Source organism: Mus caroli, unplaced genomic scaffold (genome assembly GCF_978045245.1).
Source record: "Mus caroli unplaced genomic scaffold, Mus_caroli_1 scaffold_9, whole genome shotgun sequence".
In the NCBI taxonomy this organism is placed as follows: Eukaryota; Metazoa; Chordata; class Mammalia; order Rodentia; family Muridae; genus Mus; species Mus caroli.
Genome location: NW_028227264.1, coordinates 128,187,722 through 128,200,520, shown reverse-complemented (window position 1 = coordinate 128,200,520; position 12,799 = coordinate 128,187,722). Strand labels below are relative to the sequence as shown.

Below are 12,799 nucleotides of genomic sequence, written 5' to 3'. Positions count from 1 at the left end.
TTAGTCCGTCTACTGCGGGCTAGAGAGAACCTCTCCAAGTCGTACTACAACTCCCACAATGCATCTCTTTTGTCCTCCCACACTAGGGAGTGTTCGTCCGAATTCCGGATAACTTCCGCTCTGGAACTAACGTAAACCGGATGTTATAGAGCCTTATAGTCACTTCCTGTTTTGTCATATAACGTTTTAATCTTCCGCCGGAGGGTTAAATAGTTCCATTGATATTTTTCGTCATAGACCATTTCTAGGGACTTATCACAACCCTACATTTCACAGGAAACTCTAAGTAATTAGGTAATTTCGAGCATAATAGCTGCTAGAGAGTAAATAGAATTACAGGTCGCTGAGGGTTTTTTTTCCGGCGTGAGCGTAGGGATCTCGTACTATATAAGCGGGTCGGGCGAGCCGCCGGATCCTCTTTCGAGTCTTGGCTCCAAGATGGTGAGTGTCGCCGCGTGGTGAGCGCGCGGGCCTGGGGACTGGGGTAGAAGTAGATCTTTGGACGGTAGGGACCTGAGAGTCAGAGTCTTGGAGAAGAAAGTGACAGAGGGACCGTCCAGCCCGGACTTGGCGTGCCCCGGACTTGTACGGGTCTCTGTCGGGGCTGCGGGTGGCGGCCGTCCAGGAAGGGCTGAATTCTCGCCCCCTTTCCAATAGTGTCTCTTTCCATTCTCAGACCAAAAAAAGAAGAAACAACGGTCGTGCCAAAAAGGGCCGCGGCCATGTGCAGCCCATTCGCTGCACGAACTGCGCCCGGTGCGTGCCCAAGGATAAGGCCATCAAAAAGTTTGTCATTCGGAACATTGTAGAAGCCGCTGCCGTCAGGGACATATCCGAAGCAAGCGTCTTCGACGGTAAGTGAGCCACAGCCGTGATTTGTACAGGGACGAAGAGTGAGGAGGTGTGTATGGCTCGTTGTCTTCAGCTTGGGTAGAAGGTGCCTTTTGTTAAGCAGGTTTAACGTTGGGGTTTTAACTTCGTTTTTCTCTTGGGGTGGGGATTGAGGCTCATGCATGGTAGGCAAACCCCTGCATTCCATCCCAGTGAGTGACTGCCTTCTTAGGATCAGAAAAAGCATAATTCTTTAGTTACTGAAAAAAACCGAACAGCTTTTAAAACGGGCAAAGACTGGTTTAGGCAGTTTGTGACTTGGTTTTTGGCTGTCTTGGAACTCACTGTGTAGACCTACTCAAGAGATCTTCCCTAGTGCTGGGATTAAAGGCGTGCACCACAGCATCTAGTTGGGTTTTGTCTGTCTGTTCATTGTTTTGTTTTTTCTTGACCTAACAGTGGTAACCATGAGGCCAGCTAGCAGAGTGAGACTCCCTAACTTGAGATATTCTCATATTGTGTGGCCCACTTTTGAGGATGCCTTGGCCCCAAGAGTTGGAACTCTTGGTGTATGTTGGGTGTAGTGTTGGTTTCTCAGTTTGGTTTTCATTGGGTGTCATTTATCAGTAAAACTGCACATACTTGGAGGTTAGGGTAATTCTGAATAAGAGAATCACAGGAAAGGGTGTCTGTCTAAACTGCTTCTCGATTTCTCAGCCTACGTGCTTCCCAAGCTCTACGTCAAGCTGCATTATTGCGTGAGCTGTGCCATCCATAGCAAGGTCGTCAGGAATCGATCCCGAGAAGCCCGGAAGGACCGGACACCCCCACCACGATTCAGACCTGCTGTAAGTAAATTATTTTAACTTGGGACATACATAGTCTTACCCAGAGAAGTATCCATTAAGGTTTTATTTAGTCTGTTGAGGCAGCTACGACCTACATTTAAATTTTAAAAATGCTTGTCTATTTTGCATAGCCTGAAACACTTTTAGTGATGCTAGGCGGGTGGTGGTTGGGTTCTTTGGTTTGAGGTGCTGGGTCCTCAACTTAATGCTGGTAAGTGCTCTATCGTGAACTACATGGGTGGGTGGGAAGTCTCGCTGGCCTTCGCTCACCTGGGACTCAGATTCTTCTGTCTCTAGAGCACTGGAGTTAAGTAGGCAACCACAGCAGATTGAGTACCTCATTTCTAATTTAGCTCATCTCTTGTTTTTCAGGGCGCTGCACCTCGACCTCCACCAAAGCCCATGTAAAGAGGCCGTTTTGTAAGGACAGAAGGAAACTACCCTGGAAAAATAAAATGGAAGTTGTACTTTACATGGCATTGGAGTGTGTTTATGTCAAGACTCTTGTGTGCATTTTGGGGGTCCATAGTGCAGAACTTGGTGCTTTGGGCTTTGTACACCTTATTCTCTAAGGCATTCTCTGCAGGCTGGCCAGCAGTGAGCTCCATGGATTCTGTTTATGCCACCTCAACTCCTAGCAAGCCATGGGATTATAAGTGTGTTCACTGGGCTCAGCTTTTGGACAGGGTTCTGTGGATCACCTGGATCCTTGTAAGACAAGCCAGGGTTTCTGTTTATTGGTGTTTTTTTGTTTTTTTTTTTAAGATTTATTTATTTATTATATGTAAGTACACTGTAGCTGTCTTCAGACACTCCAGAAGAGGGCGCCAGATCTCGTTACGGATGGTTGTGAGCCACCATGTGGTTGCTGGGATTTGAACTCTGGACCTTCGGAAGAGCAGTCGGGTGCTCTTACCCACTGAGCCATCTCACCAGCCCGGTGTTTTTTTTTTTTTTTTTTTTTTTTTAATTTATTATATGTAAGTACACTGTAGCTGTCTTAGACACTCCAGAAGAGCCATCCAATTTCCTTACAAATGGTTGTGAGCCACCATGTGGTTGCTGGGATTTGAACTCGGGACCTTTGGAAGAGCAGGAGTGTTCTTAACCCCTGAGCCATCTCACCAGCCCCAGGGTTTCTGTTTTTATGGTGCAGGGCACTCACTGGTCCCCTGCCCTACAGACTGTAATGTGATCGTAGGATGTTAAAGTTTTTTTTTTTTTTTTTAAAGATTTATTTATTTATTATATGTAAGTACACTGTAGCTGTCTTCAGACACTCCAGAAGAGGGCGCCAGATCTCGTTACGGATGGTTGTGAGCCACCATGTGGTTGCTGGGATTTGAACTCTGGACCTTCGAAAGAGCAGTCGGGTGTGCTCTTACCCATTGAGCCATCTCACCAGCCCGGATGTTAAAGTTTTAAGCCAGTTTAATTTCTTGTTTTGAGGCATGGTCTCATGCCTTCATGTCTTGCTAGCTTTGAACCTAGATGCCTCAGTGCCCATGAGTCAACCATCTCTGGCTAAGTTGACCACTTAACCTTTATCTGAAAGCTGAGCCAGTTGGTACCTTGGGCTAAAGGATTTCTAAATGTTTATCCAGGGAATACAGCAGCAAGAAAGGAGAGTAGTGTTTTAAGGACCTAGGCATGGTCCTATTTGCAAAACCTTTAATCCAGCCAGGCGTGGTAGCTCACGCCTTTAATCCCAGCACCTGAGACAGGCAGGCAGATTTCTGAGTCTGGTCTCGAAAAAAACAAAACCCTTTAATCCAAGTTGAAAGCAAAGCTATTGACAGAAAATCTAAGGTGAGAATTATAGGTCAGGGTCTATGTTAGTGACAAGGTCGCCTGCATTTTTAATGTGAGCCCCCTGCATTTCTGGATTTAAAGTAAGTTCTCCTAGCCTGGGCTGACCTTGGCAGTTTTGTTGCTAGTTGGGAAATGAGTTCTTCCTCATTGATAAGGGGCAACTTTTTTTTTTTTTTAAGATTTTATTATATGTAAGTACACTGTAGCTGTCTTCAGACACAACCAGAAGAGGGAGTCAGATCTCCTTAGGGATGGTTGTGAGCCACCATGTGGTTGCTGGGACTTGAACTCAGGAACTTCAGAAGAGCAGTCGGGTGCTCTTTCTTACCTGCTGAGCCATCTCACCAGCCCTGGGGCAGCAACTCTTAACATGACCATGGTATGGATGACAAATTTCAGGGGTCAGCTCACCCTTCCACTATGGGTCTGGGATAAAACTGCAAACATCGGGCTTGGTAGCAAGTACCTTTATCTTCAGTCCAGTCTGAGTACCCATGTGGTGGCTTATATCCATTCCCAACCTTCAAGGGTTTCAATGTCTTTGACCTTTCTAAGGTCACTAGGCACACCTATGTTGCATTTATGTAGTTAAGGAGAGACTAGAGATGATTAAAAGCACTGACTATTCAGAAGACCTGGCTTTAGTTCTTTGCACCTTAAAACTATCAACTCCCAATTCCGGGGGAGCAATTTTTGTTTTTTGCCTCGATAATCCAAAACTGTCAAACTGAGCATTTGGGAGTTCAAGGTCAGCTTAAGTACAGATCAGCTTCAGGCTCTGAAGTTAACCTGTCACGTTACTTGTTTGGAATATAGTCAGAATATCAATTTCCACACCTCTAGGAAGGTCACCTAGGTGTCAGGCATCCATCTCCTAACTTAAGGGAAAGTCACAAGCAGAATAAGACTACAGGCTAGAGGCAGGTTGATTTCTGAGTTGGAGACCAGCCTGGTCTACAGAGTGAGTTCCAGGACAGCCAGGGCTACACAGAGAAACCCTGTCTTGAAAAAACAAAAGACTACAGGCTAGCTTTGAAGTTCCATTTTAGTGTGGATGGAGGGGCTGGTGCCTGCAGAGAGGCCAGAGATGCTGGATCATATGGAGCTGATAGTTTGTATGGTAGCTGGCTGGATGCTGGGATTTGAACTAGGGTTCTTTGTAAGCAGTGTGTGCACTGAGCAATCTCCAGCTCCCTTCAGATGAATGTCAAAGCCAGCAGCCCACTCTGTTTAACCTGGTACAAGTGTTACCCTTTCCACTAGGTTTTGTTGCTTTTTAGGAGATGTAGTTGAGGGAGGTCTTGCTGTAGCCTAGAATCCTATCTAATTTGCTTCTGAGGTGTCCACACTCAGTACATACCACACTCAGTACATAACTGAGTAAGTGTTGTAGGCTGGTGTTCAGCTGAAGTGGAGACCAGTGAGGTACTGGGCTGCCTTTGCACACATCCTGACTCTTAGACTTTCCTTCTTGATTACCCCAGAATTAGTGTGTGTGAGGAAGATAGTATTCATTGCCTACCACTATAGCATCATGTTTTAGTTTGCACATTTAGCTTGTTTTTAAGTTGTTTTATTAAACACCATGTATATGCAGTGCCCATAGTGGCCAGAAGAGGGTGTTGGGATACCCTGGAACTGGACTCACAAAGGTTTTGAGCAGTAACAAACCTGAGTCCTCTGAAGGCTAAAGGCACTCTTAATTGTTCAGCCATGTCTCTAACTCGAGCTTTTTTTTTTTACTGTGAACATTTTATGTAGTGCTGGAGATTGAATTTAGTGCCTCTTGTATGCTGTGTTAGTTAATTTTTTCCAACCTGCCTGAGCTTAGTCCCAACAGAAACAGTTTAAGGGAAGAAGGGCTAATTTTGATCCACAGTTGATCCTCCCCTCGTGGCCAGGAAGGCATGGTGGAACTCAAGATGTCAGAGACATAACAGGCTTTATCCATTGCACTGGACAATCTGAAGCAGCAGCTGGACAGGAGCTGGGTACGACTGCACACATCTGTAATTCTAGCACTCTGGAGCTGGGGAATTGGTAGTTCTTAAGTTAACTGGAAGGTGGAGCTTTACATCAGGTAGAATTGTTTGTCTAGTGTCTCAGGTTTTTCAACACAGGGTTTCTCTGTGTAGCCCTGGCTGTCCTGGAAATCACTTTGTAGACCAGGCTAGCCTCGAACTCAGAAATCTGCCTGCTTCTGTCTCCCTAGTGCTGGGATTAAAGGCGTGCGCCACCACGCCAGGCTCAGGGTTCCTTTTGCTGTGACAAAACACTATGCCCAACAGGAATTTGGGGAGAAAAGTTGATTTCATTTTTGACTTCCAGTTCCCAGTCCCTTACTGAGAAAAGTCAGGGCAGGAAGCAGAGACTATGGAGGAGTTGTGCTTCCTGTCTTGCTCCACAAGACTTGTTCTGCCCTCCTTGCTAACAGCTTCCAGGACCTCCAGCCCAGGGGCTTCCCTGCATCAATCATCAATTTCAAAAAATGCACTGCAGGCCAATCTGGTGGGGATTCTCTGTTGAAGTTCCCACTTCCCAAATGACTCTAGCTTGTGTCAGGCTGACATTAAAACCAACCAGCACACTTAATGTGCATGTAGCATAATCAAGGTGTGGTACACACCTGTAATTCCAGTTCTTGGAGGGGAGGGGTGGAGGTTGGAATTTCAAGGTCATCCGCAGCCACATAGTTCAAGACCAGTCAGCTTGAAGTACATGGGACCCTCTCACAACAAATAAACTTCCTAACCAGTTGGAACCAACAGTGCTTGCATTTTCCACTAGTGACCTACATCTGATAGTCAAGCTGCCTCCTAAGGCTCCCAGTTCCTAAACACCTCCAAAAGAGTGCCCCAGATGTGACCAAGCCTATGTGACATGGGCCTATGAGGGAAGGTTCTGGTTGGGATGAGCATGAATCAACCACAGCTGGCCCTCCGAGACATTTTTTTTAAGACTTTTAAATTTTCTGTGTATGAGTATTTGGTTTTTTTTTTTTTTTTTGAGATTTATTTATTTATTATATGTAAGTACACTGTAGCTGTCTTCAGACACACTCCAGAAGAGGGCGCCAGATCTCTTTACGGATGGGTGTGAGCCACCATGTGGTTGCTGGGATTTGAACTCTGGACCTTCGGAAGAGCAGTCGGGTGCTCTTACCCACTGAGCCATCTCACCAGCCCCTGTGTATGAGTATTTGAACTGCATATGTGTTTGTGTCCCAGCAATGAAAGAGGTCAGAAGAGAGTCATCTGGAACTGGAGTTATAGATAGTTGTGAACCACCATATGGATGCTGGGAACAAGTCTTTAGTCATCTTTCTGCCCCTCACCTTAAATTTTTTCTATTACATTTATCTACTGTGTGTGTTCATTGTCTATTGAGCCATCTTGCTGACTCCCAAAGTTTATTCTTGCATTCAGGGATGAGGGTATGTCTGCTTAATGTGTTAGAGTCTGTGACTCCTGGGAAAGACCATAGACTCAATTTAAGTATAATCAAAGGATTTATTGATTAGCTCCTAGCAGGGTGACAGCTTTAAAGCTCAGTCTGAGGCATGTCCTGAAGGAGGGGCAGGGGGAGGGTTTTTAAAGGGGAAAACCACAGGAAGACCTTTAATGTCTATGCAAGCAAGTAGAAACTGGTCTGTTCTCCCAAGTTAAGTGGTTAGGGTAACAAAAAACAAACTTTGGCCAGGCAGTGGTGGCACATGCCACTAATCCCAACACTTAGGAAGCAGAAACAAGTGGATTTCTAATAAGTTCAAGGCCAGCCTGGTCTACAGGGCCACAAAAACAAACAAACAAACAAACAAAAAACAACCCTGTCTCAAAAAAAACTAAAAACAAACAAAAACAATCTTTGCGGGCTGGAGAGATGGCTCAGCGGTTAAGAGCGCTGACTGCTCTTCTGAAGGTCGTGAGTTCAAATCCCAGCAACCACATGATGCCCTCTTCTAGGGTGTCTGAAGACAGCTACAGTATACTTACATTAAAAAAAAAAAAAACAAAAAAAAACTTTGGGTATCTGTGTAAGTAAGTTACAGAAGCCAGAAAAGCAATTAGTCATAACAGGTGGGTGGTGTAGCCACAAGCTTTTCCACCCAAGGCCCAGTTTTCAGAAGCTTATTATTAATTAATAAATGCCTAGGCCTTAAGCTAAGCTTGTTCATCGACCAGATTGCAACGTATTGAACCTGTTCATACTATTCTATGCCTGCCACATGGCTGGTACAGGGCTCCAGGGGAGTCGCCATGAAGACGCCAGGGGAGCAGGAGCAGCCAGGGCAAGACCAAGATGGCGGGTAATGCCATGTGGCTGGGAAGTAGGCCAGGTCAGCATATGTGGGTTAGAATACCTCAGTATCTGCCCAGCTATAGTGCTGAAGCTAATAAGAAATGGAAGGTCTTCATGTATTGGGCATAGAAAAGCCAAAATAAATTTTTGTGTGTGTGTGTGTGTGTTTTGTTTTGTTCTTTTGAAACAGGGTTTCTCTGTATAGCCCTGGCTGTCCTGGAACTCACTCTGTAGACCAGGCTGGCCTCGAACTCAGAAATCCGCCTGCCTCTGCCTCCCGAGTGCTGGGATTACAGGCATGCACCACCACGCCTGGCAGCCAAAATAATTTTTACAAGGTAGTCAATGGGGGATCATTGAGTCAGAGTTCCAGGGACTGGACTCAGAGATGGAACAGTTAGTGGCTGCCACGAAGGATGCTGAGTTTCTTGCTGGGCAGTGGTGGCACACACTTTTAGTCCCAGCACTCAGGAGGCAGAGGTAGGTGAATCTCTGAGTTCAAGGCCAGCCTGGTCTACAGAGTGAGTTCCAGGATAGTCAGGGCTACAATTAAAAACAAAAACAACAACAACAACAACAAAAACAATCTTGGGAGGGAAAAGTTTCTTTAACCATCATAAATTAGTTAAACTCATGAGTCTTATTAAAGTAGACTGGACCCTTAGATGAAAAGAACAGGGACTAGAATATAATAATTTTAAATTTTACTTTATTTTATGTGGCATGGATGTTTTGCCTGCTCATATATGATTGTGCACCACACATTGTGTTCATGGAACCCAGAAAAGGGCACCAGGTCCCCTGGAACTGGAGTTACAGATGGATTTGAGACCCAGTGTAGTTACCAGACATAGGACCTGGGTCCTCTGGAAAAACAGCCAGTACTTTTAACTGCTGGGCCATCTCTCTAGCCCTGTTCAATAAATATTCATTTCCTATATGCTTGGGACTTTCATCAGAGACCAAGTCTTTGTTGCACAAAGCCAACTGGCTAAAAAGAGTCAGGTATGAGTTGGAGAGATGGCTCAGCGGTTGAGAACGCTGACTGTTCTTTAAGAGGTCCTGAGTTTAATTTCCAGCAACTACATGGTGGCTCATATAAAATAAGTAAACCTTTTTTTTTTTTTTTAAATCAGGTATGGTGGCACATGTAATCCCAGTATTTAGGAGGCAGAGGCAAGTGGGAAATAGTTTTTAAAAAACTTGCCAACTCTCAGCGGGGCCAGTCCACACTCCAGCGCTCCTGTCGTGGCTACAACTCTCTGGGGCTAGCCCCCTCAACAGGTGATCTCACTCATGTGGTCTCTTGGCCTAACAACTCTCCGGCCCTGCATGGCCATAGGGCTCCCACTGGGCTATCTCTCGGGCAAGCCCCGCCCCCCGAGTTCCTCTCACTTCCACGCAGCACCCCACACACCCCACAGTCAGCCATCTCAACACCTAGTTACCAGTAGAAACACGACTCTTAGAGCTTAATTATCAAATCAGATTTATATAACAATAAGATCACAATTTACAAGATGTCAATACAATAGTTTCAGAGCCAATTGATAATGATAGAAGCTTTACCCCAGTTATTCTAACCTTGTGAAAATCTTAGCTACTTGTGGTTGTTTAAAACCACACAGGATCCGGCTCTTCTTCCTGTTCGTCTGCCTCTAAGTTGGCTTCTCCCCCTCTTCCCCTTCTGTTTCTCTCTCTCTCTCTCTCCTCTCTCTCTCTCTCTCTCTCTCCCCTCCCCTCCCTCCTTCTAACCCCCCTCCCACCTGTATCTCTGGTTGTCCTGGAACTTGCTCTGTAGACCAGGCTGTCCTTTGCCTCTCAAATGCTAACATTAAAGATGTGCACCACCACTGCAAAATAAAATCCTTTTTAAAAAGAAAAAGGGGGCTGGCGAGATGGCTCAGTGGTTAAGAGCGCCGACTGCTCTTCCGAAGGTCCAGAGTTCAAATCCCAGCAACCACATGGTGGCTCACAACCATCTGTAACGAAATCTGATGCCCTCTTCTGGAGTATCTGAGGACAGCTACAGTGTACTTACATATAATAAATAAATAAATCTTTAAAAAAAATAATAAATAAAATAAAAAAGAAAAAGAAAAAAAAGTTAGGCGGTTGTGGCACACACCTTTAATCCCAGCACTTGGGAGTGGTTTTTTGTTTTTGTTTTTTTGTTTTGTTTTTGTTTTTTGTTTTGAGACATGGTTTCTCTGTGTAGCCCTGGCTGTCCTGGAACTCACTTTGTAGACCAGGCTGGTGGAGCCACCATGTGGTTTCTGGGATTTGAACTCAGGACCTTCAGAAGAGCAGTCAGTGCTCTTACCTGCTGAACCATCTCACCAGCCCTACACATCACTTTCAAACACTGCTGTTTCTCTAATTTGGGTTTAAAGGTGTGAGCTAAGGATGTGTCTGTATCCCACCCAGAAGGATTAAAGGTGTGTCATTCCAGCTGGATCCCACATACCTAGAAGGTCTTTGGATGTGATCCCTTGCCAGGGAAGACATGTGGCTGGATTAAAATTCCTCTACAGGGAGGCAGAGGCAGGCAGATCTCTGAGTTTGAGGCCAGCCTAGTCTATAAAGTGAGTTCCAGGACAACTAGGACTATGCAGTGATACCCTATCTTGAAAAGCAACACAAAACAAAAAAGGAGAAAAGATTTTATTTTTACTCATGTTCGTGAATGAGTATGTATACCATGTGTGTGGCAGTACCTACAGAGGCCAGGCCACCTTTTCGGTGCTTAGATTTCAGGCACATGACATCATACCTGAGGAGGGAGCCTTATGCTTGCCAAGTGTACACTCTACCAACTGAGCTTCATCCAACAATTCAGCTCTGGGTAGCCTCTTTCTTCCTGTCCCCCATGTAGGTTTCACTCTGTAGATATGACTGGCCTGGAACTCAGGGATCCCCCTCCTGTTTCTGCCTTGAGTTCTCCGATCAAAGATGTGCGTTCTCACGCCCATCCCCAGGGTAGCTGCTGCTTCTGAAAAACATTATCTTTATGTATATGAGTGTTTTGCTCACATGTATGTATGTATTAATGTGCACCACATGCATACCTGGTGACATGCATACCTGGTGATTGTGGAGGTCTGAAGAGGATATCGGATCTCCTGGAACTGGAATTACTGATGGTTATGAGCAAGCATGTGGGCAGATGGAAATTGATCCCAGGTCCTAACAGGAGAGCAGCCAGGGCGCTTAACCAGCTCTACAGCCCCAGTAGCTTCTTCTTTTTTTTTTTTTTTTTTAGTTTTCAAAGCCGTTTATTACATTTATTCATCTACTGCAGGGTGGGCACTCATGTGGAGCTCAGAGAACAACCTGTAGGCTGGGGTTCCTTCTGCTCTGTTGGTCCTGGAGATAAGATAGAGCTGTAGGTGTAGCTGCAGCAGTACCTTTCCCTTTGGTCATTTACTTTTTGGTCTTCACATTCACCAGGGAGGCCGAGGAGGCTTGGTTTAATGAGGCACTTCCCACAGCACTGAAGGGTGAAGAGAACAGCTTGCTTTTGACTTAGTTTCCATGTGCTCAGACATCAAAGCGAGGACAAAAGCTGCACTAGAAGTGCCTGAAGTCCAGCTTTGGGTTCTTGTCAGATGCACTCTGACTAAGCAGTGCTTTTAGTTGAGAGATGTGTTTCTTTCTTTTGCTCCCATTCCTTGAGGAGCAAATGAGTGTTGACTGTACAGATGTAGGTGTTCTGATGGTCAAGGAGGGACTCTTGCCTTTGGAACCATTTGTCCTCTGACCAAGGTTTGCAGAGCCTGGAGCCGTTCTCTTCGGCGTCTTCCGGCTGGCTTTGTTGGCAGCAGTGGCAGCATTGCTCTTCAGAGCCCACAGGAAGCATCTACTCTTACCATGGTGTCTCACTGTTCTGTTGCATGTTCTACAGGTAACCAGCAGCACACTTGTAGAGTCTTTATTTATTTTTCATAAAGATTTATTTATTATTATATGTAAGTACACTGTAGCTGTCTTCAGACACACCAGAAGAGGGTGCCAGATCCCATTATGGATGGTTGTGAGTCACCATGTAGTCACTGGGATTTGAACTCAGAACCTTCAGAAGAGCAGTCAGTGCTCTTAACTGCTGAGCCATCTCTCCAGCCCTTGCAGGGTCTTTATACTTTCTCAACAGTTTCGCTTCTTTAAAACTGAGTGTATCATTTCTTGTTTCTCGATTAAGAAGTTTCTGGCCGGGCGGTGGTGGCGCACGCCTTTAATCCCAGCACTTGGGAGGCAGAGGCAGGCGGATTTCTGGGTTCGAGGCCAGCCTGGTCTACAAAGTGAGTTCCAGGAAACCCTGTCTCGAAAAAACAAAACCAAAAACAAAACAAAGAAGTTTCTGTATCTTTGGTGTCGGTTTGGCTTTAGGTTTGAGGCGCACTCTAGAGTTATCCAGAACCAACAATTGGAAGCAGTGTGGACATGTTTCCTGAAAAGTGCTGTTATCCTCGTGTGTCGAACTGTAGGCCCATAGGAGGTACCGGGCCTGGCCCGGGCAGCTTCCCACCAGGCCCCGAGCAGCTGCTTCAACGTAATACTTCTGCCGCATCGCTCGAGAGCTCAGCCGCTCAAACGCTGCGAAAGAACTCCACGCCGGAAGTCGGCTTTCTCAGTGTAACCATCCTAGGCCTCTGCGCCCCCAGTAGCTTCTTGATAGGATTAACTACTGATGATGTTTAATCATAAGGAAAGGGCTGGTGAGATGGCTCAGTGGTTGAGAGCAATGACTGCTCTTCTGAAGGTCCTGAGTTCAAATCCCAGCAATCACATGATGGCTCACAACCATCTGTAAAGAGATCTGAAGCCCTCTTCTGTTGCATCTGAAGACAGCTACAGTGTACTTATTTATAGTAATAAATAAATATTTGGGCAGGAGTAAGCAGAGACCGAGCGAGCAGGAATGCTCACAACCATCTGTACAGCTACAGTGTACTCATATACATAAAATAAACAAATACATCTTTAAAAAAAAGAAGAAGTGAAGGAAAATT

At 45.5% G+C, this 12,799-nt stretch overlaps 2 protein-coding genes across 2 annotated transcripts; one reads left to right on the top strand and one right to left on the bottom strand.

The window, feature by feature from the left end:
* Nucleotides 1-259: 259 nt before the first annotated feature.
* Nucleotides 260-2,151, top strand: Rps26 (ribosomal protein S26). Its single transcript, XM_021174494.3, has 4 exons — nt 260-441; nt 677-854; nt 1,549-1,679; nt 2,052-2,151. The coding sequence occupies exons 1-4, from the start codon at nt 439-441 to the stop codon at nt 2,085-2,087; spliced, it is 348 nt and encodes a 115-aa protein (XP_021030153.1). The 5' UTR covers nt 260-438; the 3' UTR covers nt 2,088-2,151.
* Nucleotides 2,152-11,360: 9,209 nt separating this feature from the next.
* LOC110304038 (ribonuclease MRP protein subunit p24-like) lies at nt 11,361-12,389 on the bottom strand. Its single transcript, XM_021175291.2, has 3 exons — nt 12,133-12,389; nt 11,928-11,994; nt 11,361-11,725 (listed from the first exon to the last, which is right to left on the bottom strand). The coding sequence occupies exons 1-3, from the start codon at nt 12,355-12,357 to the stop codon at nt 11,361-11,363; spliced, it is 657 nt and encodes a 218-aa protein (XP_021030950.1). The 5' UTR covers nt 12,358-12,389.
* Between the last annotated feature and the right edge of the window lie 410 nt (nt 12,390-12,799).